This window comes from Stylophora pistillata, chromosome 8 (genome assembly GCF_964205215.1).
Source record: "Stylophora pistillata chromosome 8, jaStyPist1.2, whole genome shotgun sequence".
NCBI lineage: Eukaryota > Metazoa > Cnidaria > Anthozoa > Scleractinia > Pocilloporidae > Stylophora > Stylophora pistillata.
In genome coordinates this window covers 28,495,569-28,522,671 of record NC_142526.1, presented here as the reverse complement: position 1 = coordinate 28,522,671, position 27,103 = coordinate 28,495,569, and the positions used below count along the sequence as shown (strand labels likewise).

Sequence of the window (27,103 nt, the reverse complement as noted above, 5' to 3'; positions counted from 1 at the left end):
CAAAAGGAGTAAATAAGATATCTATTGTTTACGTCCACCAACATGGCGGCAATGACGTAACGTGTAAACCACCAATATAGGGAATTTTTCGGGCGATTTTTCTAAGTTTCCTGGTTAACATGAAGGAATTGAAAATTACCGCCACGACGAATCTAAAAGCTTCCGTCATAATTCTTCTAGTTTCCACGACGACCTAAGATCATTACAAACATATCTCTAATCTAGCTTCTTGAAGGAATTTTAAATATCCAGTGCTGCAGCCTCGTGCGCTTGGCATCTTTACACTAACACTGTTTTGATTCTTTAAAAACTTTAAGTTTTGATTACGAAACGCATGAATATCACGAGATGGAGCGATTAAAACAAGTGCGTCGAAAAGGCCCTACAGACAGGAAGCGAAAAAAAAACCAAGCATCCTGTTTGAAATCAGAGAGAATTGTAACTAATTAAAAAAAAAAACATTTCTGATTAAATTTGATCAACGGCTTGTTTATTTCTAACTTATTACCATTACAAACAAAGTTCATGTCTCGCTGCCACCATGTGGCTTCGTTGCTCAGTTAGTAATAGCAGCCAGTTGTATCTGGAAATCACTGGTCGAACATCGTCGGAGCACAACTCTTTTTTTTTCTTTTTCAAGCTACATTTCTACGATGTCTTAAATTGTGATGTACCTTTCAAGTTCAATTCGTTCTTTTTGTGACTTGCATGTCCGATAAGATTGTAGACTTACCACAGTAGTAATAGCTGAGTGTTGTATAGGTGGTTCCTTGACTGTGGTACTCGTGGTGGTCACATATCTCACGGGTTCTCTCTCATCATAACCTTTCTTCACGTGTTTCACTGTGTGTTCAGTGTGATACGTGCTGCTAATCGTGCGTTTCGACACGGTATGGGTGTGTTCCGACTTCTCTATCTTGCGTGACGTACTTGAAGGGTTCCTTTGTACGGTCATGTGAGTAACGCCAGGCGCTAGCTTGTTGTACAAGTTGGAAACGTACATCAGGATGGACTTCTTATCTGGGCGATCACGAACAACATCTGGGAAAAACAGAGATCGCTAAGATTCAATTTTGAGTCTTAGGACTTCGCTTGTATTATTGAGGCTCGAATCACACATACGCACTTCACAATTAAACACTTCACTCATTTCAGAACAAGAGTTAAGAATAAATTGATCCGCTGGTAACAGATTTGCTAGTCGAGGTGGGTGAATCAAATGCCTAAATCTACTTAATTATTACATGGATGAAATAGATTGAGAAACTAAATACTAGAAATTCAGGAAATTAGAGAACTCACTGAACTCAACTAAAAAAGAATTATTATTTTATTTTGTGAGGTTTAAAGTTGACCTATCCTATAAATAAATAAATAAATAAATAAACCTTTATTTAAGAGGGTGACACCAATTATCAGGCGTGTGGCGTGGTCATTTTTTCAAGTACACACAAGTACATATGATCTAGAAACCCAAGTAAACTGAGCGAAAAATACTGCGTTCTTTATTTCTTGTTTGAAATAGTTGTGTGAATACAAGCAAAGAACAAAGCGTCTTGCCCTTATTTTGAGCAAACTTGGCGCAAACACAACATTGTTTTCAAATTTTTCTGGTCACTTCAAGTACGCACGTGCGTATATGCGTAGCGGACGCTACGCGCCTGTTTATTATAAAAAGTATTCTCCCTAGTGACCCTCTAAAAACAAAATTGATTATGATAAAAGATATCAAAATTTCTAAACAAGTAGTCTCCCACCCTAGCGCACTCATTAAGAAAAAAAAAAAAAAGGCTTAACCCGTACCTGTAGGATCCAAAAGTCTGTCCACATCAAGAAACTGCTCTGCAACTGAAAAAGCGTGTTCACAACAATCGGAAGGAGTCTTGTCCAACTGGTCACTGTAGTCAAACAGATGGGGTCTGAGGAGAACAAACCAATTGCATGATGTTAAACTATAGCAACTACATTAATCTTGCTATTGTCTTTTACAACTTGAAAGGTAATGGTTTTTATTCATTTTAACTGTTGCTCCTTTTTATCCATTTTGCACTTATCCAGTGGGTGGTGGTATTAGCTGACAGGTGTGGGTGTTAAACTAACAGTGACATCATGGGTGATGATTTAAAAAACGGTGGATGGTACACCTTAAGTGGTGAGATGTGGGTTGAGAATTATAGGAAGTATTTATAAATTCATGGATGTGGGTGGTAGACTGCTCCTAGAGGAAGATGGCTAGTGTATGTCATGTCATGGTTGAAGGCAATAGACTACTTCTGATGGGTGGCAGGATCTGCCAGGAGGAGCTGGGTGGTATCAGGTCATGGATGTGGGTGGTACATTAATTATCGATGAGTGGCAACTAAAGTATGACTTAAAGTGACGAGTTGCGGTACAGGATGATGAGAAGAAATTATCAGATCATGGATGTAGGAGGTCACCTGCTCCTGATGGGTGGCAGGAAGAAAGTGGTAGATAGCAGAAATCTGGTTATAGATTGTGGGCAGCAGACAGGTCAGAGAGTGAAAGTAGCTCAGAGCAGAGGATATAATGAGGTATATGACATGTTTTGGAGATTAAGAAGCATCATACCTGTATCTATGGATTAATGCATTGAATGCCAGTCCATCACGCCAGCAGGTGGTAAAGTTCTTGACATCCACACCATCATATCTTATATGAAAAAACATTGATGGATATTACTACATCATGCATCTTTGATCCTATTTATAAATCAGTTAAGCCACCATACATGACTGTAACTTGCCATCAAAATGCACCACATCCTTAATTACAGAGCACACACATTGAACATCTACATGGACCACTCTCACCCTACATGTAATTCTAAGCTGAAAAACAAGGAAGAATTCTTGAAAAAGCTCTCCAGACCTTAGCTCAGAGCATATTCCATTAAATGGAAACTTCCCTATGTACAAAACTCCAGCTATATCCCAGTGTTATTTCCCGTACTATCCTATGTGTTTCAGAATGCATCCATCTTTAATTTTTCTGAAGTCCTTGCATCACTCACCCTCTCACAGACTGCCGACACCAGGCTAGCAGTTTCTCCTCTGGTGTTTCAGAATCAGAATCCAACATCAAATTCTTGAGCAGCAATTGCAACTACAATGCAAAACACTGAGTTATTAATCACTTGTTGCAAACATTGTAGATATGATCTTCTACACAAAGTAAATAAGTCTTGCAAAGCTGTGCATTTCTATCAGCCTTTCCATCTCAAAGCATCTCTCTTACTATACCATTTTGCAAATAGCAAGGTCTCTGTGGAAAAGTCACTTGGTTAAATTTGAACACTGGAGCTCTAATTTTCAGCATCAGTGTACCGTTAATAAGTCAGCAGATTTTTGTTGATTTTAATCTGTCTACTCCCAAAGTTTCTGAGAGCACAAACCAGCCCACTGTTATTTTTATCCTTCATTTTGGGCATACGCCTCATCACAAAGAGATGAAGACCGAGTACATGTATCTCTACAATCCCGAGTTGAATATACAATAAGGAGTTGAACCCTTTGTTGGAGAAATAATAATCATGTAATGTGATTCGTTGGATAAGATCATGTGACACACTCTAGGGAATTACACATGCTCTCCTATTGCATCATCTAACTATTAACCTCGCAGTTTCATTGTTCGTTCTTTAGTTGCTGTTGCAACCTTCTTTTGGATCGGAATAAAGATTAATTTCTTAATACCCCTTGAAGGGAATTTCAGCCTGCAGTTCTTGAAGGTACAAGATTCTTTAGCCCCTATGATGATACAAGTCCTGCATGAGGTTTACCCATGCAATGTCATAAAGCAAACCACGTATTGAAACATTTATAGCAAAAGCAACCTTACTGTGTGGATACATGATATGAAAAGGTGACCAGAGTCCGTCACATTTATAGGAAATTATCTTCCTGCTCATTTAACTGCTCCTCTCACAGAGTTTAATTGTCACATGTCAACAATACATCATGCTGGCAAAGACAAAAATTCCTATTTTCATACCTGAAAGTGTGAAATGATATACCACATCAGCCCCAAGGTTAGTTTGGGGTTTCCATCAACAATGTCATCATTACTGATATTAACAGGTCGTACCTGACCAACAGAAAAAACATACAATTATTTAAGGTTGGTAAAAACCTCAAAAAGTATGCATACACTTTTTAATAACACAAAAAAAGTTGGTAAAAACCACTTACATTGTTTTCCTCTAGAATCCTGAGGGCATTGTCTACATTGGTCATAAAGTGAACTCTGGTGCGACCTTTTTCACTTTTCTATCAGACAAAATCAAACAAATGGAGGTAAAAAAATAGAGAACTTAGCCTTAATTGTGTCTTGTTAAATAATGTGCCCCGAAAGTTTGCGTTATTTCTTAGGAAATCTGAATCTAAACCATTTAACTCTCACGACCTGATTCTTAATTAAAGAATTTGGAGTTAGATCAAGATAACAATGTTTACCTTATAAGTTTGAGTATTTATGTTACCTGTTTACAAGATGATGTATGGATATTGTAGGGAGAAGTTATATCTTAATCAGTTGTGGGAGTTAACCCTTTACCCCCTAACATCAGCATGTATATTCTCTATACTGTTCTCTATACATTTCCTTGGGAGGGGACAAGGAGAATTTGTTGAACAGTCAAGAGCTTGTTTAGTTGTTGACCATTTCCTTTATTCTCATGACATAACTGTGTGATTCAGGGGTGATGTTGTAAAGAGAAATTAAATGTTAGTCATTCTTAGCGGTCACAGAGTTAAAGGGTTAGGCTGCAGAGTTGTCTGAGGTTATTATGAACAATCCATGTAACTGCATTTCAAAGTAAAGTCCCAAACACTGCTTCTTTTAATTACAAAACATTACCATGACACAGAAATTGAAAGAAAAAAAATTCAGCAGACTTACAATTCGTTTTCCACATAAAATTTCTAGTAGCAGAAGTAGTTTGGTTCCATCTTTTAGGTCTTCAAACAAATCCTTAACTTGTTGGCCACTGCCAGCCTACCAACATAGAATATGAATAATTTTGAAAAATTCAAATTACACTGCCAAAAAGGGTGTATCCATGAATTCTACAGTCTGACCACAAATGGTGAAAGAAACTAACTCTTGACTTCTGTGCAAAGAGACCACAATGACCATCTCAAACTTACATGGGTTAAACATCTACATTACCCTGGCTACACTAACTAAACCCCTCTCCTCTCTCCTCTCCCTTCCCTTTTTCCTCCCTTTCCAAGTTCACCCCCAAAGCTAAATTATGACCCACAAATCAGCCAAAACTGTTGGCTGGTCTGTCACCTTTAACGTGCTAATTACCACTCATTTTACAACAACTGCTATCAGAAATAACTCCACTACAAAAATTTGAACAACTGACTTTTCCCAGTTTTAAAAGAAATTAAATGCATAAAGTTACAACTAACAAGTTTGGATGTGTGAATGGATGCTATGTCCAGAGCTTGCTGGAAGATTGATGCAAATAATTCCCAGTCTTGCATGCAATCTGACAAAACAACATGCAATTCAAATAACCTTGCTGCCTAATATTTCTTCTTTGCTCTCACTTTAAACCTTGTTGAGAGCCCTGACCACACATGAACATTTTTTTTTCTCAGCTAACTATCAAAGTTGAAAAGGAACTATCACAGGTATATATTATGCCACTACATATACTATTTGACATCCAAGGATACTGCCTCTGGAGACAAAAAAAACAGGGATGACAAAATAAAATAGCATCACAAAGCTGGGGTGAAATGATAAAACATATATTGCACCTTGGCTAGTTGGGCATTTATCCACTTTGTGAATGTTTTCTTCTGTGTTCCTTCATGTTCATCTAAAAATAGAGCAGAGAAGGGAATCTATCAGAGAACATACCCACAAACATTAAAAGAATTTGAACTTTCTTTTCACCCGTGACAGATCTAAATTTATAACAGCAATGATGATAGGTGAAAGGTGCACTACATACAAGAGTAAAGAATATCAGATACATGTCCAATATTTCAGTATGACAGAGAGAAAATTAAGTACTCCTTTGAAGAAACATAGAGGAAACATCAGCAAAAATTGAGAGAGAACAAAGACCAATCATCTTATGAATTATACATTTTACATTGAGTCCACAATAACTCCAATTTAATAATAAATTTTTCATCCTAGGGATGATTGACTAACAGAAATCACAGATGCTTCTTCTGCCAGAAGAGCAAAGAAAAATTGAAGAATTAAGGCAAAGAAATGGATAAAAACAAAAAACTACAGGGATAAGGGAAAAATGGCAAGAACATCTAGGAGAGAGAAAGATTCTCTATGAGGTCTAGATACAAAAAAGATAGAATATTCAGAATGGTACATTTCTCAATCACTGCAAGGGTTTCTTATCAAAAGGCTACAGGAAAACATGTTGGTGGCACTCAAGTACACTTTCACACAAGGTGTTCAGAGAGACAGAGAAAGACATTACATACACTGTATTCCATCAAGCATGATAAATTACTTTTCCTTTAATTGCACAAAGTTTAGCTACTGGGTGGTAGTAGTAGAGTTGCACAAAAATTACAAATGATTGTGGTACTCTAAGGGGAATCAAAACTGGATCAAATTACATTTGCTCTTCTAAAATCCACAGTTCTGATAGATCAATTAATTTGAACCCCAAATTTGACTTTACCAAATTACATTGCCACTGCTTTTAAGAAATAATGAGCTAATATAATGAGTGTCTTCCATGCACAATGAACATTATTTTTTTAACAAACGAAGGGCTGAAATTTCGATTTTACTTGATGAGTTAATTGATATTTTAACCTTGCTGATAACGGAGAAGTTAATGTGTGTTTAATCTCAGCCCTCTAATTGAATTGGTGTGTTAATAATTCTAAATGTAAAATGTATTGTGGGTTTCCCCCTCGAAAATATCTTGACATTGTAAACATTTTACGTCTGGGTCAAAATCACTTAAATTACTCAGCTGATATGATAGTCTCCTCCTTATATAAGCTCGTTTGCTTCTACGGGTTGCGTGAAATTCGCGTGTTCCATTTCTCGTAGAATTCACAACGATGTAGGTTTCAACGGAGTCATTGAACGGGCAAGAGTGAAAAGACAGTAAGCTCCTAATAAGCCGCAGGCATTTCTCAAATGCGAGGTATTCGACTCATAACAAGATAAACCTCGCGTGGTAAAAATTCAGAGGAAACTTTGCATTTCACCCTTTTTCCGATCTCGTTTGTGAAAACATTGGTGTTCTAATTTCCTGGTGTATGGTCTTGAGTAAGAAAGTACGTCAGCTTTTCAAGGTTAATTATGGAAATTATGTACTTTATCTATTGTCATAACGGCTAGCGGCGTGTACCGTTTCCATAAAGTGAAGGAATGAGAACATTACGCGCTATAAAATATTTAAAACAATTTTCAAATGCCACGTCTACAACTTCCAAATTTAAACGACTCGGTATTCAAAGTTTCTATTCAAAGACCTTTAAAGTAAACAAAGTAGCACTTCTCATTCATTTAGGTGTCAGAGTGAAGAACCCGAACAAGACGATACGTAAAGAGTGTAAAAATACATCAAGTAAGCCGTGAACGACTAGCAAAACAACATGGCGAAAGCGACGTGAGAAGCTCAACAGGCACGAGTTGCTTCGCTTAAACGCTGAAACTGTTTACCACAAAAGCGAAGATAGAACCCACGGGAAAAAATTAAGTTCATTGTTTTGGTGTAAGAAATTTCTATCCCGATGACAATTGCGGGATCAATTTATTGTCCGCAAGAAAACCACCCTTCCGTTCTACAACGCGGACTTACAAACATCCTTGAAACCTTCAGAAGACGACATAAAGGAAAATTCTCGTATAAATAAAAAGCTTTCGTTTAATATATTGCTTATAAACAAAAGATTTCTCTGACGATTGGAGAGGACTTCAATACAGCCAAAATAGTGTTACCGAAATAAAAAGACGCTTTAGAACTCAGTCATGCGATAACTGAAATCACGATCCAACAGCTGAATTCACACTCAGATGTTTATAACATGTCTAATTTCGCCCAGGGAAGTATTCCATAATCAACCACAAATCTTACCTGAACGTGACTTTATTCTAAGTGTAAATGTTCCACTATCGTCTTCTTCAAAACTCATAATTCAATACCTCCCAGCTGAAGATTCAGTTGAAATTCTGTCAATGACTGCTTGCAGAAAGATTATATTCAATTCGACCACTGCAGATCAATTGCTCATCAACATTTGGGACAAAGCATTCCAAAACTGTACAAGGATACAAAAGACACGGGTATTAGTTAAGTCTTCGATCTGTTGCTCACTCAACATTGAATGCATCGACCCAATAAAAACCAGATGATTTTGTGTAGCACGCTCGCAGAGCGAAAAGAGCAGTCGATGCCTGTGAATTACAGAGGGCCCGTAACTAACGTGTGCTGCACAACCAGCGAATAAGCCTTCGACTCACGACCCACGAACCTCCTTTGAAGTACCAAACGAAGGAATAATTGAACCACGACTGCCACAGCCTACTACGATATTCCAAGGACTAGGTGGAGTGCCCCAGAGACACAACACATCAGCGATGAAGTATTTCCGAAATATTCGCTCATGCGGAGCATGGACTCAATGATCTCGGACGCGGCAAAAAGCAGGACAATGGGCAATTGTTATTGGCCAATGAAATCGTTAGGTTCGATATGTGAACTATGTTGCGAATTTGAAGTCACTTACGTATCTTGGACATCTTCAAGAGACCAGAAACTAAACTCTTTGAAAAACATACTTGAGGGAGAAGATAAAACAACCGATAAGATATTCTGATTTGATATCTTTCAGCGTATAACATAACAGGGAAAGGCTAAAATTAAATATATCGAATTTAATTGAAAAAATCATCTCCCTCGTTAAGTGTAAAATCATCTGTACACATAAAGAAATATCGATTGCAAAGTAATTTCTATTAAAACAAGACAGGATATTACTTCAAAACCTTTGTTTAAAGATAATATTGTACCCCCAAGGTTCTTAATCTTGTAAAAGCGTTGACGAGGGAAGGAAGCTAAGAATGCGTTTTTTCTTTGCTTTGCGAAACAGACACAGTTAAGCGTGGGTTTTAACAAAGGAGAATAAATCCTCCCGATTTTTACGTGGGGGTTGTTTTTGTCGCTCAGTTTTCGCTCAACTGTATCCCCCTTGAGAGATAATTTGACTTAAAGGGGATCACGAAAAACAATGCAGTTCGATTAATTATATCCGCTCAGAAATCAAGAAAACTGGTCGTTAACACATTGGATAGATATCGAAACGTTTCAATACCTCACGAATAAGTTCACTTCAGCACAGAAACAGGAATTTCTCTCCAAATCAAACAATTTCCTCGTGTTTTATCTGTTTCGAGCAATCTGCCTGACAGTTTTCAATTTATTTAGCAGACCCTTACACATCAGAACTCCCAGCATTCGCTGTCATGACACTCATATCATTCTCGTAATTGGAAAAACAACTGAAAACCAACTTCCTATTTTCGCGTCCAAATGCCCATGAAGAGCTGAGAAATATTGCTTTCTCGCTATTTATATCTGTTCGATTTTTAGTAACGAATCCTAAATCCTGTTGTGACTTATCAAGATTAAAAAAGTTGCGTGATCGTGAATCATTTAATTACTCTAATCCCATGGTGTGTTGTATGTGACACAAAGATACAGGAAAAGGAAACACGAACAACTTCCTGCGTACAAGTGCGATACTAAAAAACGTCGTCGGGGTACAAGCCCCTGAAAGCTGATTTTATTTTTAACTCATAGTACGTACATTTTTTAGTTGTACCAAAGTAGTTTGTTAAGATAGTTTGCGGCGAAATCAGCGAGAGTCTATCAGTGAAAAGCTGGGATTAAAATTTGATGATCATACTATGCAACGGCTAGATCACAAGCCCGACGGTCCATCAGTGCATGAGTCACTCAGCTGGTATTTAAGTCCGATCACTACTCAGAGGCTTACCAATTTAACGCTGACTGAATGACTGACTGACTGATTGATTGATTCAGTATTGACTGACTGACTGACTGACTGACCGATCGGCTGTCTGACAGAATGACAGACTGACAAACTAACTAACTGATTGACTGACTAGCTGACTGATCGATTGACTAACAGAATGACTGACTGACTGACTTACTGACTCACTGACTGGCTGACTCAGTGATTGGCTGACTCAGTGATTGGCTGACTCAGTGATTGGCTGACTCAGTGATTGGCTGACTCATTGACTGACTGGCTGACTCATTGACTGACTAAATAATTTCAATATATCATCAAAGTTGAAATGGTAAATTGGCCACCGTTACGATTATAAAAGCTGACGTTTCGAGCGTTAGCCCTTCGTCGGAGCGAATAGAGGAATTGTGGGTTGTCGGTACTTTTAAAGGCAGAGAATGGAGCTACGTGATTGGTGGGAACAAGGCCACGAGAAAACACAAATAAATTAGTGGAATGAAAAGCGGTTGATACCTGTGGGATTTAGATTGCCGGTTTGAAAGATGAGCTCAGTTTGTTCAAGAGTTTTACGGCTTTTTGTGCTACCTAAGTGTAAGGAAAGACCGCAGATTGCCATATGTTGCTTAGAATGATTAGGTAAATTAAAATGTCCAGCGACTGGTTTGGGTGTGTCCTTGTCATTCCTCTCCACGTCGCGAAGGTGTTCTCGGAATCGGTCACCTAGTCTTCTGCTTGTTTCGCCGATGTAAATCTTTTTGCAATAAGTGTAAGTTATGCAATAGATTACATTGGCGGAGGTGCACGTGACTGGCTGGCTGGCTGACTGGCCGACTGACCGAGTGACCAACTAATTAACTGACTGACTGACTAATTGACTGACCGTCATGCAGTATAATTGAATGAATGAGTGATTGAATGACCCGACAAACCAACAACAGGTTAGCATGAACTTCAAGATGAAAGGTTCCTCGAAATGGCCAGCTATTTTCGAGTCAAGTAAACCCTCGAAGATTTCAGTTCATCATGCATAGATTGGAGATTTTTAAGCATTAATTAGAAGTCCTCAATGACTGTTCCTGAACAAAACGACGAGGAGGTTTTATAAAGGCAAACTAGTTACTCTAAGCAATAAACACGCAACTCATGATAAGAAAGAAGAAAGTGTGTGTACTTGATGAAAATCCGTTTCATTACATTTCCTAAGTCGTTACTTAAAATTCTAAGTTCCTCTCCCCTTAGAGAACAAGATTTTCTGTTATTTTACGATTAATTGTTTATCTAAGAGTTAATATTGGCCTGCGGTACCCCACTAACGAGCTTAACTTTCCTATAAATGATATGCGTATGTGCGAAGTAAATATTTTACTTAACTTTTCAATAAAAATTGTCTCTGTTTAAGTAAAATGATTCTAAAAACCGAGTGAACCGATTTCTAAGGGGAATTCGGGAGTTACAGACCATTTTTTGAATAGACTTTGGTCTAAAGACTGCTGTAAAGCGCCATCTGACAAATCAATGAATAATACATAACGTGATTTCTTTTGTTTCAATCAGCTGCTGAGCAGCACTTTCCTCATAAGCGGAAGTTTTTGGCGTGTTTGGGAGCTCGGGAGGTGGATGGCGATGAGCCAGAGAATGTCATTACTTCTAGTGTGCTTTGGCTTCAAACAAACTGTTTGGGTTGTACTTATTGTAACTTTTTACCATAATTAAAGGCGACCAAAGATTTTACAATTTATCATGAATGTTCAGTAACGTGCAACATGGAGGACAAATTGTACAAAAGAAGTAACTTGCGGAAAACTGACAAGAAGGATCCAGTTGTATTCAACAGTCCGAGGAACTGAAACTCAGGATAATATGCAAACTTGAATTTGAACCTAACCGATTCCAAGTATTACTTGTAACGCGTGATTACAATCAGTATAGTAGCTCAGTTTAGATTTCCAAAATGGTGCACTTCGTGTAGTGATCGTCCGATAATTTTAAATCCACATAGTGGTTGTGAACATTAAACCAAAAGAAAAGTAGGCAGAGAGCTAAAAAAAAAAGCGTTATTTCTTAGATAGTGTGATAGAGCTAGGAAACTTACTTTCGAGTAAATAGAAACCACATGTCAAAACTTCAAATTTAATGGCTAGTTTCGAACTTGTGCGTTTTACGCAAATGATTCAAGTCTTAATTGATTAAACGCGCCCTATATTGGTTCACGTCGTCCTGATTCCCAGGGCTTTTCCCTTGATAACAAGGAAGGACGCCCTTTTAATAATCATGGCAAAAATCCAAATAAATCAAAGTCGTATGTACGAAATAGGATATTTCTCTAGAACTGCTGAGGTTTTTTTATCCAGATTTGATGGTGTTAACCGTTCTTTAGTCGTGATCAACTGCCACCCAAAATGTTAATTTCTGTTTGAAAGTCTGTTTTGTAATTGTTGAAAACGATTTGACATATTTCCAGTGAAGAGTTTGAGTAAGGAAATAATCCCAAGATAGCGATCCTTGTCCACTCTCTCCAAGTCAAATCAAAATTCAAAGTGTCGCTTTCGAAAGTTTGAGAAGCGCGTACTTCCTCAATAAGCACAGATTGTGATAAACTGAGACATTGTATTTCCTAAACAGTTTATCATGCAAGACTGATCATGTCAGAACTCCTTTCCGTACCAGTAGAGCTGCTATGCAGCGGCTTTATGTTGTTCACAGAACACATCATTAATGAGAAATTCGGCCTCGAACTTTCCGAAAACAAGGATCCATCCACCAGAGAATTGCCTATTGATTATCCACACTTTGACGCAGAAGATGCCTCGAGTGAAGAGTTTTAAAAACCCCGAAACTTCAGAGATAAAGCTGTTTGGAGAGAAAAAAAGACTACCTATAAAAGTCTCCTTAAAGAAGAGTGCCTGGTTCGCATTTCTGGTAACAGTACTGGCTGGTGGATTAATAGAGGTTGGATGCCTCTTGTTTATATACTATCTGATGAAGACAATTTTCATCTATGATTGGAAGAAGCTCCATGATCCGTTCCTTCTCTCCAGAAAAAAAACGACTTCGTATAATTGGAGAATCGTACCTGGCTTCACCTCTCTATCTCTGGCAGCCACTGATGTTGCTTTTTGTGTTCAGATGGCCTCTTATCAAAGAAGTTAACTTAGTAACGTTTACTCTGGTTGGAGTTTTCTTTGATCTCGCCTACAGATTTTTCAGTGGTTGCTGTTTACGGACTGTACTACCCTCCGTGGGTTCCATATCCACTGATCATCCTTTATTTATTTCTGATTCTTGTCCAAAGTTTTTCTATTGGGAGAATTTTCAGAAAAATATTTTTAGCGCGAGTTTATTCGGTTTTTAAGCTCTGCGGGCAGTTCATCCTTGGGTCCCCAGTTTTTTATTTGTTCGCGTATGTGTTGTGTCCACAGTTTGCGCACCTCGGTCTTTTCAAAGTCGCCATGATTGCTCTTTCATATTCAATTGCCATAATACCTAAGATAGTTTCAAAGCGATGTGTCAGGATTGAAAATTATAAATCCAGGCTCTACGAACGTTTTAGTGTCTTCTGCATCTAGTGCGGTTTGCATAGCACTGAGATTTATGCTGGCCGAATTTAAAACCCTTTGGGCGTTTATTGCGTAAGTATTGGCGATCGAACGATTCACCTAATGTACGAATTGATCGTCAAAGCTAAAAAATCTCATGAGGATAAATTGCAATATGAGAAAATTTTGCTATTGAGTTTGGAAGCAGATCCCACAGGGCCATTCACTGCCGCCAAAATGACAAAACGTCGATCTCAGAGGCTAGCCGCTGACCCAGCAATACACGAAAGGATGTCTAGCGCAGCAGCAATTATCCTTTCGGTTGAAGTAGCCAAAATGTATGGCATAACTCACCGGAAACTGCGTCCTGAAGAGTACCAGGAAACGGTTGTGGATCTTTTGATACGAATAATATTAGCACTGCTTGTATAGTTCATGTTCAACGTAATACTTGTAATGATTTTAACACGTGCAAGAAATATTCCCGTTCTTAGAGTTTGGAATGTAAAATGGAAATCGCATCTTATTGATTGTGTTGTGACTGTTTATATGATTGTAACTTATTATACGAACAAAATTCTGATAATTCTCAACACACTATACGAGGCTGAGGAGAAGATTGATAACAAGTAATTTGGCAGAGATTGGTGGTAACTGTAATCTGATAATAATAATAATAATAATAATAATTTAATATTTATATTGCGCAAATTAAAATGTGGATATGATCAAATGCGCATCACAACACTTTTCGGGGGACTTTGGCCGGACTGCATCAGCAGTTTACAAACAATCGAAGGAAACTTATTTGAAGATGCCCCCTTCTCCCCCAATTCCCAGTAAACAGGCCAGACCACATCACAGAAATCTCGTGAGTGGGTTCTTTAACTTCCCCCCTGCCTAACCAAATTAACTAATTAATAGATGCAGGAGACACAGCTAGAGATTCATAGATGCTGTTCACTTTGTTCTCAGCCTTCGCAAAAAGTTATCGAAATATAGGCCTCACCGTCAATAAACGTCTGCAAACAGTAAACCGAAATTGTGTCCCATGATCCTAAGTTTTTGTATGAGTCGTGTTCTGAAAACAGCAGAACCATTTTCCTTTTTCAATCTGAATGGCATTTCTGCCGCACGACAATTCTACAAAAAACACTTTATTGATGATAATTTTAACCATCACAAAAGTTAACAGAACTGGTATCCAAAAACGTCAAAAACAAACGGAAAACTTACCAAACCTCAAAACAGCTAAGCTGAAGACTCTGCAGAAGGTTAGCAAAGAGTTGGTAGCCTGTCAATAGCCTTCTAGCCCACCCCATCCCCTCCTGCCCACCCCATCCCCTCCAGCCCACCCCATCCCCTCCAGCCCACCCCATCCCCTCCAGCCCACCTCATCCCCTCCCCGACTCCCTTCAGAGAGGCCCTCAAGAAATAATTGAGCAACAAAAGCTTGCGAAGGAATCATAAAATACGATTGTTACTGCAAAAAAAAAAACTCTTTTTAACCATGACAGTAGCAGCTTAACGTACTAAACATAACTAGCTGATGCTCTAAGAAAAATAGAGGGCGATTGTTACAAAAAAATAATAAATTCTGAACTTGATAGGTACTTCATGATCTTGCAGCGACTGATAATCTATATTCATTATTACGATATACATTTAGAGAAGTAAATTTGTAATTTTTTACCTAAATTTTCATGTTTCTCCGCATCGTAGCAAACTGCTTTGATAGATGATTTCCTTAATCAGGAAAAACATGAACACTTACTTTTACACCCATAAGCTCCATTGCTTTAGTTTGTCTTTTTTGTTAGCTCGTTTACTGGCAAACAGATCAACTTCTTACTTGTACGCTAGGATTGTCGGTTTATTGGATGAAAACAAATAATCTTCATTGCCAATTCAATAAAACAAGCCTACTTTGGAAACATAAGAAGAACTCATAAAATATTGTTCTGATAGATTTACAATTTTTCCCTTATAGACTTGCATAAATTCTTATTCGTTCAACTTGTGCGCCTCCGTTCAATCAGCACAACTGGCGCATAGAAGTTCAACCCCCTCCCTGACGAATCCCTCATTGGCCAGAGACCGCTGACACCGAGTGCAGTTAAAGCACTCTTTGTGGAAATTTGATTCCTCTAACGTGAAGTATTCACCGCCAATAATTGGTTTAAAGCAGACCTCACACTGCTTGGCCAGGAACCTTCCATAACACTCGATGCAGTAGCGGTGGCCACTGTGCACGGAGAATGGTCGAGATGCCAACGATTCATGGCAGGTAAAACAACTGAAACATTCCTTATGCCAGGTCTGTTCGTTGTAAAGGACACCGCCTTCGGAAAGTGGCTCCCCGCAATCCGCGCAACGCTTGGCATGCAAATTCTGGTAGCATCCTGGACAATAGAACTCGTCATCTTTTGGAACGAAACCGCTGGTCCCGATGGCTTCCCGACAGACGGCGCACTTGAAGCATTCTTCGTGCCAGTAGGTGCCATTATATTCCAAGCGCGCGCTTCCAGACTCGATGGCATAATGGCATCCTTCACACGTCTTCTGGAAGTTCGTGATGTAGCAATCATTACACAGAACTTGCTCCTTGTAGAAAGTAAATTTTCCGTCTGATCGCAGAGGTTTCCGACACAACTCGCACAGGAAACACATTTCGTGCCAATGTCGATCGTCAGCCGTTGACACGTCTTTAGCATCAGGGCCAATCTTGCCATGACAGTAGTCACACACGTTAGCAAATCTGCATTAAAAGAAACAATTTTGACCATTAAAACCGCTTAATCGATACAGAATGGAGAATCTTAAGCAGTAGTAGCAAGACTGCTGTTGAGTTGCCCTCTTGCTATTGAGAAAAAAGTTGGTCTCAGACGCAGAATTGGCGAAAAAATCTCTCAATGTTCTTCACGATTTTCCTTGTCATTTGACTCCCTGAATAAGATAACAGCGTCCATGAAATTAATATATCACGTACAACGCACAGTCACGTAATTCTTAGCAAAAAGAACACACCTGCAGTCAAAACAGTCAACGCATACGGGCTTTTCGTCTCTGACAATAAACTGCTTGCCGGTGATACTGACGTCGCACTCGTTGCATCGGAAATGACCCAAGTGCCAGCTTTTGTTCATGGCTATGGTGTATTCTCCAGTAAAGATAAGCTGAGCATGCGCAGATAGAGGGAAATAAAAAAAGTTCAAAATTAATTATGTGTCAATGTCGCGTAACAAACTGAAATGAAAAAAAATTAACTTTATCGTGAAGCCTAGACTTTGAACATCCGGGCCTCGCAAAGAGGACCAGCTCTACTGACTCGATCAAAGCCCCAAAAAGCTTTGGATCAAAGAAAGAATCTGAGCTACTACGCCTCCACCCCTTCCCCAAAAACAGCACTACGCCCCCACCCCTTCCCCAACAGCAGTCAACTGATAACAATTTACGATTCATGTTTGATTAGGGGAGGGGTAGGTGCGCAATTGCTGAGATACTGACATTAATCCAAACCTATTAATCACAGCTAACGAGCTACAGATGTGAAAGTGCCGTGTGATCGTCCGGGTTAGTGTAGTCCTGAGAAGGACTGTTGTCGGTGGCAGTGACTGATGTTTCGACAACCTGTGCGGAAGTCATCGTTAGAGTCAAGTGAATAGCTGTTGTCAATAGAATGTTCTTAGTTGTTGTCAGTAGACGTTATTGAGAGCAAAGGCATAAATGATGACAAACCAGATTTCAGTGCACTAGCCTTCTAATGTTCGACTGATAAACAAAACTTCCACTAACTCCTGTAATGACTTCCACTTAAGATGACGCTATGTCAGTTACTGTGCTCCTAGAGCGTGGACAACCGCAAAATGGCATAACATATTGTGGCGGCTAATCTTACCTCGTCGCATCCGTAGCAACGTTGCCTTGACAACTCAGCGTGATGTCTTGCGCAGTAGACTTTGTTTCCATACCGGAAGTAAGTGAGGTCTACCAACAGCTCCCAACAAGTCGCACAGCAGAAGCATGCAGCGTGATAACATGACACTTCATTGTCATCAAACTCAGCTGAAACCACCACGTCACCTTTAGGGATGGTCTTGAAACACGATTGGCAATTCTAAAGAAGCACAGGAAAACCAAAAGTAAATTCGAGCGCAGTAAACTTCAACTATGCGTACGAAAGGTATGCAGATCGAAAACGCTCCAGTGAGCTTCCTTCTCTAGTAAACCCATCGTCCAGAGCTTTTGTGTAAGCCCCTCCCTCCCTCCCTGAAAGGTCCTACCTCTTCCCCTCCAGTTTATCAAAGAAATACACGTTAAATACGGCATTCTTTCTATCCGGGCTACAAAAAAGAAGAATAAAGATTCTTCTCCCCACGAAGACTCTTGTTCACGCATTTGTGACTTCGCATTTAGACTATTGCAACTCCTTTTTATTTGGCGTACCCAAGTACCAGACAGAGCGTCTTCAGAAGGTGCTTAACGCCGCTGCTCGACTAATTTTTAGGATTCCCAAGTTTCACCACATCTCGTCCGCCTTATATAATCTTCACTGGCTTCCTGTGGCTTATCGCGTCCATTTTAAGTTGTTACTTTTAATTTATAAAGCTTTAAATAACCAAGGCCCACTATACATAAAAGAATATCTGCAGCCACACAGTGTCAAGGGTCATCAGCTACGTTCCTGCGATCAGGGTCTCCTTAAGGTCCCAAGAACTAACTTTAAGACCTTTGGTGATCGTGCCTTTGCCCGTTCTGGACCTTTTTTGTGGAACGAACTGCCGCTTGAAATTCGAAACAGTCCAAGTGTAACGATTTTTAAGTCAAAGCTTAAGACACATCTATTCAAGCTGGCTTACAGTTTGTTTTGATATTTTGTCGTTTATCATTTTAATATTTGTAGTTAATAATGTTGTAAAGCGCTTTAGAATATTTTATAATTTTAGCGCTTTAGAAATGTAAATTATTATTATTATTATTATTATAAAGAGCGTTAGCCCGAACGCCCTGTGAAATAAGATATCCAGAGGGTCTGGGGGCTTACTAGATCGCCTACTACAGATTTTACTCTGTACCAGGGGTCTTTGTGAAGTAACGAACCAGGAACGAACATGAATATTGCATAGTAATTTAATCAAATAACTTCATCTTTTACACCTCGGTAGCGTTTGATCATGAAAAACAATACCATGCATTGATGTGTCACTTGGCCGAATCAAAATTCCGCGTCCTACCGCTCAAGACCTATTTTTTCACAACTATTGGACAATTCTTTTTTTTGTACGAAATTATTGGAGGAAGTGACCTATCGTAAAATGTGAGACGAGGTTAAGACTTAAACCACACAATAAGAGAAATTACAATACCATGGAGTGGTAAGAATAAATTATGATATCCAAGGCGTGGTTCTCGCGACCCCCGCGCAACAAGCGGCCACCTCGCTAAGTCCTCGCACTCGCGAGGACTTAGCGCACTCCCACGAGAAAACCACTAAGAGAGATTAGGCTGAGCCGGAAAATATATAGACATCTTTGTGCGCGTGAACAATGATAGAGAAGTAGCTTAAAGAGCTCCTATACGTAAAATGAAAATAATAATGATAATTATACGCAGAAAGGATAGACTGCCCAAAATTATAAGAAAGATTAAAGATCTGTAAGGAATTTTGCGCATCTGTTCACATACTTGAAGCACATCATTAACAACCAAATTAAACAGGGTTAACACAAATGGACATTTACTTAAACTCTAACTAGTCAGAGCCTCTTTGGTACAAGACAAGACAAGACAAATTCCTCTCGTTGAAAAGTTATCCCTGCAAACTTAACGTGTTCATACACGCCTTTTCAAGAGTTATCTTTAAGAACTCAAGAAAGATTACCGTAAACATCTACAGTCTCGTTCTTGGAATTCTCTTTATATCATAAAGCATACCTAAATGGTTTTGGTAAACCATTATCAGTTTTGTTCTTATCTAGGCTGATCTAAAGCTAATCATTTCTTGTACGTTAAATTTCACAGCGTTTAATTTAAAGCGGATTGGACAAGTTATTGTTTAAGCAGGATTAAGACCTCAGCAGATTATCCAGCCAGCTTATGAAACTTTTGTTGCCTGGGGTTAAAGGGCTAGGAAGTATGAACATTTCTTGGCATGTGTGCGCTTACAAAGCTTCGAGTAAAAGTTAATGCTTCATTAGAAAAAAAACACGCCAAGCTCATTAATGCTTGAAATAAAGGAATACTGAGAGCAGATACACAGATAAGCCCATTTTTTTATGATGCAATCCACTGTTCTGAGAAAGAAGTGTTCCATCAGTCACTAAAATAAAGGCTTTATAGCAAAGTGACTCTAAAATCTTATCGTTTTTGTTTTCGTTTTTTTCATCACAAACATGTTAATCTTCCATTCTTATCCAGGAGAGCGAACTTACGTCTAGTTTTCGGCGAAAATCGCCAGAGAAACTCTTTATCGTCTCTGGTGCCTTTCCGTAATTTTTTTTTTTTTTTCATAATTTAAGTGCATTCCAAACAGTTTATTAATACAAGCCATTCTGAGTGTGGAGAACTGCTGCCAGTATTGACGTTCTGTGGCTTCACTTGACCACGTATCTATTCAGGGCGTGTGTATGTGTGTTATTGAAAAACCTTAGTCCAGCATTGTGTCTGGTTTGAGGATTAAGGTCTTTAAGGGGGGTCAAACGTTGTAAATTGACATATTTAGCATTAACGTTGAGAGATGAAAGAAATGCGCATGCAATCAACTGTCTCTCTTTTTTTTCTCTGCTGGACATGAACGTATTTCTTGTTTCTTCTACTTGCAAGGAGAAAAAATCAACAATATAATAAGGAGGACAAGGAGTTTCTCTGACCTCTCTTCTTCCAAGTGGAACTTTGACCTTTCCGGTTCCTCTTGCATTGTCTTCGTTATTCCAGAATTGAACAAAAGCTTCTCTTTGAGGCTCGGGAATATTTGAGAAATGCACGGGTGCTTTGTCTTGTGGTGGGTTTTGATATACGCGCTGTTTTATGTAATAATCTTCTCCTGGTGTACCAGCGATGGGAATTCTATCCTCTGGTAGGGACTTCATGTAAGCCTCCACCTATCATGATCCAGACAAGAGCACAACTATGCATAAAAATTTCTGGATAAGGTGCAGTCTCAGTTCAAAAATTTCTTCGTTGTGTGAGGACATATACTTCAACCTTCCTGGTCTAAAGCATGAAGATGTCTTTCAAGTTCTGTTCGCAAATCTATTGGTTCTGTTTACTATTAATCCACAAAGATAACTTTCAAGTTATTCATCGGAATTAATCTTATTCGACGGAAAGCATGGTGCGGTTTGCCAATATTCATTTCCTAAATGGCGATTTATCCATTAAACCGCAGCGCTAAGGCATTTTTCAAACAAGGAAAACTTTTTTGATGCTTTTAATGAAAAAATTGTGGCAAGATTATCCCCCCCAAAAATGCAGAAAATTAATGAAGACACAAAAATTTTCGTAAGACTAAAATAGGCTCTGATGCGGAAAGAAAATGACATATTTGTTTTTCCATACCTGACCAGTTGTCAACCCTGGAGGTGACCAAAGGTAATCTGAGGCCGTTGAGGGAGGGGGCGGAGGGGGAAAGAAGTCATTATCCACAGGGGAGGATTGAGTTGGGTATTCATTGTTATTTGACAGCGGGGGAGGGGATGGTAAATCATCTTCGCGGTTCGTGTCCGAGTTGATTTTAAGGCCTTTTACTTTGAATTGAACTTCGTCTACGTCGACATCAGCATCAACATCTACAGACAGATCATGGTTCTCACGGGGACATTTGCAGTTCGCACAGACTTTACTGTCGAGAAAGATGGAATTGCACATTTTAAAAAAAGTCAGGTTACCAGGGGTAAAAAAAGGCTTGTCAAATCTGGTTCACGCTTGGACGCGTAATGGCCTAACGTCATAACGAAATGAAGAAAATATAAGGTTGTCTTAAACTGTGCAATCATGTTCATGTTGTTAAAATGTTACTCAATCGAGATGTCTCTTCGTTCACATTACCACAATGATGGTAATCATTATCATTAACGTTTAGTGGATCTTAGTACTGTTACTATGTTGTGCGAGAGAACAGATTTATGAGAGCAGAGAGAGGGAAAGCATAGACCTTTGTAAAATCGCCGAGCATCGTTCATGAGAATTGAGTCGATTCCTCTCAAAGAATAGATAATTCTAAACGGTTACAAGTGGTCAGAGGGTTACAAAAAAATATGGCAAATGTATGAAGTGCTTCATCCCCTGACGCTTGCATATGTATGATGACTGCATAAAGCATAAATATCTCATTGACCAGCCGGAGGTACATATTGGGAAAAACTGTGCCCGAGGTCTTGGATACCGCCCGAGGCCACAGTTTTTCCCAATACGGACCGACCTATGCTGGTCAATAATATTTTCTATTTTTTTCTAACACATAGAAAATGGTTGCCATAAGAACCCATGTGATTTGCGGCTACAATTACGAGTTTAAATACCGGAAAATCCTCCATAAACTTAATAATTTGTTAGCGAGTGGATAATAAAGAAAACAGACGTTATCCAAACTAAGGAGAAAGCTTTCATCTTTGAAGGACGATAAAAAATTAATTTCACTAGGTGAGACCCTTTTTTTATTTCAGATCTTCTAATAAGTACATTTGAAACATTTTAGCCGATATTTGTAAAAATAATGGAGGTTCCCTTTAACCCAACTTAAAAGGCTTCCGAGCAAACTTGAAACATTTTTTGATTAGTAACTGTCATGATGTGACACCTGTCAATTGAAGAGGAAAGAAGCGTACACGTTTTAATAAACAACAGAACTTGTAAGACAAACACACACGAGTTAACTGACGATCTTCTCGTAAAACTGAAAAACACTCGGAGATCTTACGAAAAGTATTGTTTATTTTCAACGACAATCAATGTTCGCAAATTTACCTCTGTTTCGTTTTAAAATGTCACGGAAAGTAAAATTGAAAGTGAATGCAAATGTATGCTTTGGAGTTGTCAGCTGTAATGGCGTGTGTAAATCGGTTTTTCTTTCCCCGAAAAGTTAAAGTCAATAAGACTCTTTCCAGCTAGACATAAGGGGATTTAATGCGACTTTTATTCATCGAATTCCTTCGGTTACTGTTGTAAATTTACGGTAGAAATGTCCAAATTCAAGGGACTTGCAAAGAATAGGCGAAAGTGTAGTTATAATGGTAATTGAACTGAGTGGAGTGCAATTTGGGCTGAAATCATACGCGTGATTTCAAAATCACAAGTATGATTTATGACCAAAATTGCACGACACGACGTTCAATTACCACTTTATTACGTCCATTTTGAAATCGCCCAAATACAGGACTTGGTCAATTTAAATATTTACTGATGCAGTACTGAGCCGGTTTTTTAAATAAAAAGCGGAACCGGAAATGCTTCTACATCTTATTTTGTATGCAAAACAGAAAGACTTTGACGTCATGTGTCCCAAACTCAGTCAAGCGTAAAATGATGCGATTTGGAGCAAAAAATGGTGCGATTCGTGAATAAATCGCACCAGTTAGAGCCAATCAGATTACAGGGACCACCAGTGATTTCAAAATGAATGTAATAAATATCCGTTATCAGATTTACTATAATACGTGAATAATACTGGCGTTACCTGCATGCGCAACCTAAATCCGTTTTACAGGCCTATCAGGAAAAAAGAAAAATACTACAAGGAGCCAACAAAAACTCGACGAAATCACATGCACACGACCTGAAGAGGGGAGAAACGTGAGTGTGGTCGCAATTGATTTTAGTTCAGCATCTGATTGGTTAAGCTTATCACAGGGCCACACAAAAAACAATACCAACAAAACCTCAGTTTACTTTCCGCGCTCAAAAGCTAATTGCTCCAAAAGTGCTTTTTGTCTATCGTTATCAAATTTGAAGCAGTAAGTAAAGGTCATTTTCGCAACTTGATCTCAAAAGAAAAGTAAATATTTACACTACAAAGATTAACAGCTATAAGACTGACGGATTAATGTTTTTTTTTATAAAGTTAAAATCAGCCCTGCTTCTTTAAAACAACTCAAATCTTTTAAGAAAAATTCTCAAAATTTGGGCGGTAGGTTGGTCATATGGCTACAATTCAAACAAGAGCGAGTCTTGGTTGTACGGATCAAACGATAGTTTTGGTTTTCGCGATCCTCATTTCCAAAATAAACGTATGGATTGTAAACAGATGCTTATTACAAACGGAAAACTCCTCACAATGACATAAAAAAGATTGTTCAGCAAAGCAGAAGCTTTCACCAAAAACTAGGACAGGCCGCTAAATGTCACGAGGGATGGTAACTTCTGTTTATTTTTATGCGAGGTTCGAACTAGTAGTTTTATCAATGCATATGCATTGCTGTCAGATGGCTCACCTTACTACCACGACTAGTGTTCATAGTGTAATGAATTTTTACCACAACCCAATAACTCAAATTCTCCGAAACCGAATCGCTTGAATATCCGCCCGATCGGAACCAAACTTAGCTATGTTTCTGTTTCACTTAACAAAGTAACACGCAATCTTAAATTGATCATAGAATCACAAGAGGAATTTTTTAAGGCATCTTTTTCAGTGCCAGTGGTTTTCCTAATAAATTTTCTTCGAAGTGTCTATTATATGACCACAGAAAACGAAGAGATTTAAAATTCAAGTCTTCAGTTCTTAAACTTCATCTGCTTTCGAATGATTTCCACGTGGTAAATCAATTTACATGAATATTTTGTGGTTTTCGGCAAACTTTTATAGAAATAATCAATCTCTAGTGAAACGGATGTCCTTAAAATTACACATGGGCAATTTGCGGCATTTTATCCGCCATTTTCAAAAGCAGAAACGCTTAGATATTCCATGAAAATCGTTAAGAAAACATCAGCAGCAACTCTTGAATTGTTTGAAGGTTATTTTTCGTTTAGACTTGGAACACCGAAGAAACAAAAAGTGACCAGTCTTTTCTAAAACATCCTTTTGTTGCTGTTGTTGCTTTCGGTCGGAAAAGCAGTAACGCCATATGTTGTGGCCGGAGAGCATTCCTTCGAGGAACTTAAAAGATGTGTCTTCAAAGGAAGGTTAAAATTCGCAAATACTTTCGAGGACACTTACTTGAAATTGCTCACTTATAGCTATTCAGAGAGAGCTAGGACTAGGTCCTTCAAGAAACTCCTCGCTTCTTGCAAGTTTGCTCCCTCAAAGTTTATTAATCCATAAATTAAATATTCTACACACAGTTTGTCAAAACTAACGACCAAGTCTGTTTCTGTGACAAAATAACTTTCGGTGTTTGGTTACAAAACTACTCAAACGGAATTAAAGTTCAGTCGGTCACCTTCGCGCTGCGTCCTAAAAGCTGCCTTTATAATGCGCAGCGGGTTTTTTGGCACGTGTCTGAAAAATGTTATTCTAACGCCTTCTAAGATTGATCTCTCTAGAATCTGGCCTTTTCTTTTGTGGGAGCATCATTAGAAGCGGAAAGGGAAAAAATTCGGATCTTTTGGCAATCCATAAAACTCTTAAATTTTTGAACGCAATTGTTTACTTGTCTAACAAAATAAACACTGCAGACGCGTGAAATGAGTGTCCAAAATAATTGCACTGTTGTTGTAGTACTTAAGACCGTCCCGTTTGAAAATGAAAGTTTAAACATCTTCTGCGAAGAAGAATTTATCTTTAGACGTTGGTCATTCTGCGATATTACAGCCTACCACGATTTCCTGATATCTGCTCGGCAGTCACGATTCATGTTCAAAAATAACATGTCAATATCGCTCGATTTTTCTTCGGCTAAGAATAGAATAGAAAACTTTTGCACTTAGATCAGCTTTTCTGCTGGGTAAGTACAAAAGAGTCTCACCGTGTTATTACTTTAAGCTCTTGAAAGTGAAAATTTCCTGAGAGTGTTTTCTTGATCAAAGCGGCAGGCAGTGAAACCCGAATTAGGTATCTGTTCTTAATCGGTACTCGTTAAAATGTATTCTCACACACTGTGTTCATTCATTCGCGAAATTGCATTTCACTAACCTTATACTAGGTCTGGGTGGTTTTTGAGGAGGCTTTGTCTTCTCTACTTTCTTCACAGTCTCCATAAAGTGTTCAAACAGGCTTCTCACGCAATCGAAATGCTTTAAGTGCCCCAACAAACCGGCAGGGGTCGAACAGAAAAAATTATCTACGAGGCACTTCGCACTGGGCTTTACATGGACACAGCTTGTGTATTTAGTCACTGAAGCGGCTAATGAATGAAAATCGAAGTTTTAATGCCCTCCGGCAGCTCGCAACTTGACACATATCCACAATGACAAGTCGCTATTGCCAGCCTGCACTGACATATTACCTTCTAGTAACTAGTGTGGGTATTTCACTTTCATGATACCTTAGCACAGAGATCGCCAAATGATAAATTGGATAAATAGATATGAAAGGCGCTTTAAGAGATAAATACTTTCATACACACCCTTTACGAGCGAAAAATAGATGAGACAGTCAAAGTTAAGAAGTGTTATACGAATGCGAACAATTTGCTGCACTAGAATTATTTTCTGCGGGTGGGAACAACACGATCCGCGAGAAATTCATTGTGTTTTATTGTACTTAATTAAGTGACACACAGAATAATTTTAGTCTAAACAACGGGATTATAATTTCGATTTCATTAATTCTCAGTTCGTGCGCGAATTTTGTTCGCTGACAGCCCGACTGAGAGTATGCGTAAAATGGACCCACAAAATAAACAAGTTTAAGATGCTTGAGTTTGGACCACTTACCGCCACACGTGCAAACTGAATCCAGAACATTTTTCTCCGCATTTAAGACAGGGCTTTCCTTCGTCGAGATTCTGCAGCAAAATTCCCTGAGAGCAAAGGGAAAGATTCCAGTCAGCTTGACCAGCCAGCTGCCATTACGACCCCATCGTCGCAGTCTGAGAGGCGCTATTTATATAATTAAGTCAAAAAACGATTTAATAGTTGTCTCTCTTACTTTCTTCGATGCAGATGAGCGCTCCGAACCCATTTTGATCTCGTCAGTACTCAGGAAGCGCTGAAAATTGTCCATATTCTCAGCAGTGCGCGTTCTAGAGCGTCCAGCGTTCATTGTGGTATGCACTGGAGAGGTTAAGCGAAGCGCGATGCATTGACGAAATTAAATCCCGCTTTGATATTTATCCAACAAGGTTTTCATATTTCAGTCCCTCAGGGCGCGCCGGATGTCATTTTTTGACGCGCGGGCGGCGGACGAACACGCGAGGAAATGCGCGCAGGTTTTGTGTCATTACTACGTGCGTAAAGAAGAGAAATAGCTGAGCGTCTTCCGGAAGTGTTAACAAATTTATTGTGAATTAAATGTAGAGAAAAACAACAGTGAGAATCTTACTTCATTGTAAAGCGTACGAGACTTTTTTCGAGTCCAAAAGCTGTTCAGGATGTACGCAGAAAAAAATTACGTAGAGTGCAATAAGAAAATAAGGATTCTTTGAAACATGTCAAGCAGTTTATTAT

At 38.8% G+C, this 27,103-nt stretch overlaps 2 protein-coding genes across 5 annotated transcripts in view; both read right to left on the bottom strand.

The window, feature by feature from the left end:
- The window catches only part of LOC111323685 (dystrophin), a 60,081-nt gene extending 51,461 nt beyond the window's left edge, over nucleotides 1-8,620 (bottom strand). For 3 of the 4 annotated variants that reach the window (XM_088729966.1, XM_088729965.1, XM_088729964.1), the window contains exons 1-10: nucleotides 8,502-8,620; nucleotides 8,105-8,288; nucleotides 5,793-5,854; nucleotides 4,918-5,013; nucleotides 4,209-4,286; nucleotides 4,012-4,104; nucleotides 3,032-3,123; nucleotides 2,590-2,670; nucleotides 1,804-1,919; nucleotides 734-1,041 (exon numbers count right to left, since the gene is read on the bottom strand). In XM_088729966.1, coding sequence (XP_088586092.1) covers nucleotides 734-1,041; nucleotides 1,804-1,919; nucleotides 2,590-2,670; nucleotides 3,032-3,123; nucleotides 4,012-4,104; nucleotides 4,209-4,286; nucleotides 4,918-5,013; nucleotides 5,793-5,854; nucleotides 8,105-8,162 — 984 coding nt within the window. In that variant the 5' untranslated portion in view covers nucleotides 8,163-8,288; nucleotides 8,502-8,620. Of the gene's footprint in view, nucleotides 1-139; nucleotides 185-733; nucleotides 1,042-1,803; nucleotides 1,920-2,589; nucleotides 2,671-3,031; nucleotides 3,124-4,011; nucleotides 4,105-4,208; nucleotides 4,287-4,917; nucleotides 5,014-5,792; nucleotides 5,855-8,104; nucleotides 8,289-8,501 lie in introns of those variants that run through there. The other variant, XM_088729967.1, reaches the window with a different exon arrangement.
- Nucleotides 8,621-14,699: 6,079 nt separating this feature from the next.
- On the bottom strand, nucleotides 14,700-26,766 carry LOC111323539 (testin). The gene is made up of 7 exons (XM_022926921.2): nucleotides 26,586-26,766; nucleotides 26,372-26,457; nucleotides 21,116-21,398; nucleotides 20,428-20,658; nucleotides 17,457-17,675; nucleotides 16,586-16,734; nucleotides 14,700-16,316 (listed from the first exon to the last, which is right to left on the bottom strand). Exons 1-7 carry the CDS (start codon nucleotides 26,697-26,699, stop codon nucleotides 15,590-15,592), a joined length of 1,809 nt encoding a protein of 602 aa, XP_022782656.2. The 5' UTR covers nucleotides 26,700-26,766; the 3' UTR covers nucleotides 14,700-15,589.
- Between the last annotated feature and the right edge of the window lie 337 nt (nucleotides 26,767-27,103).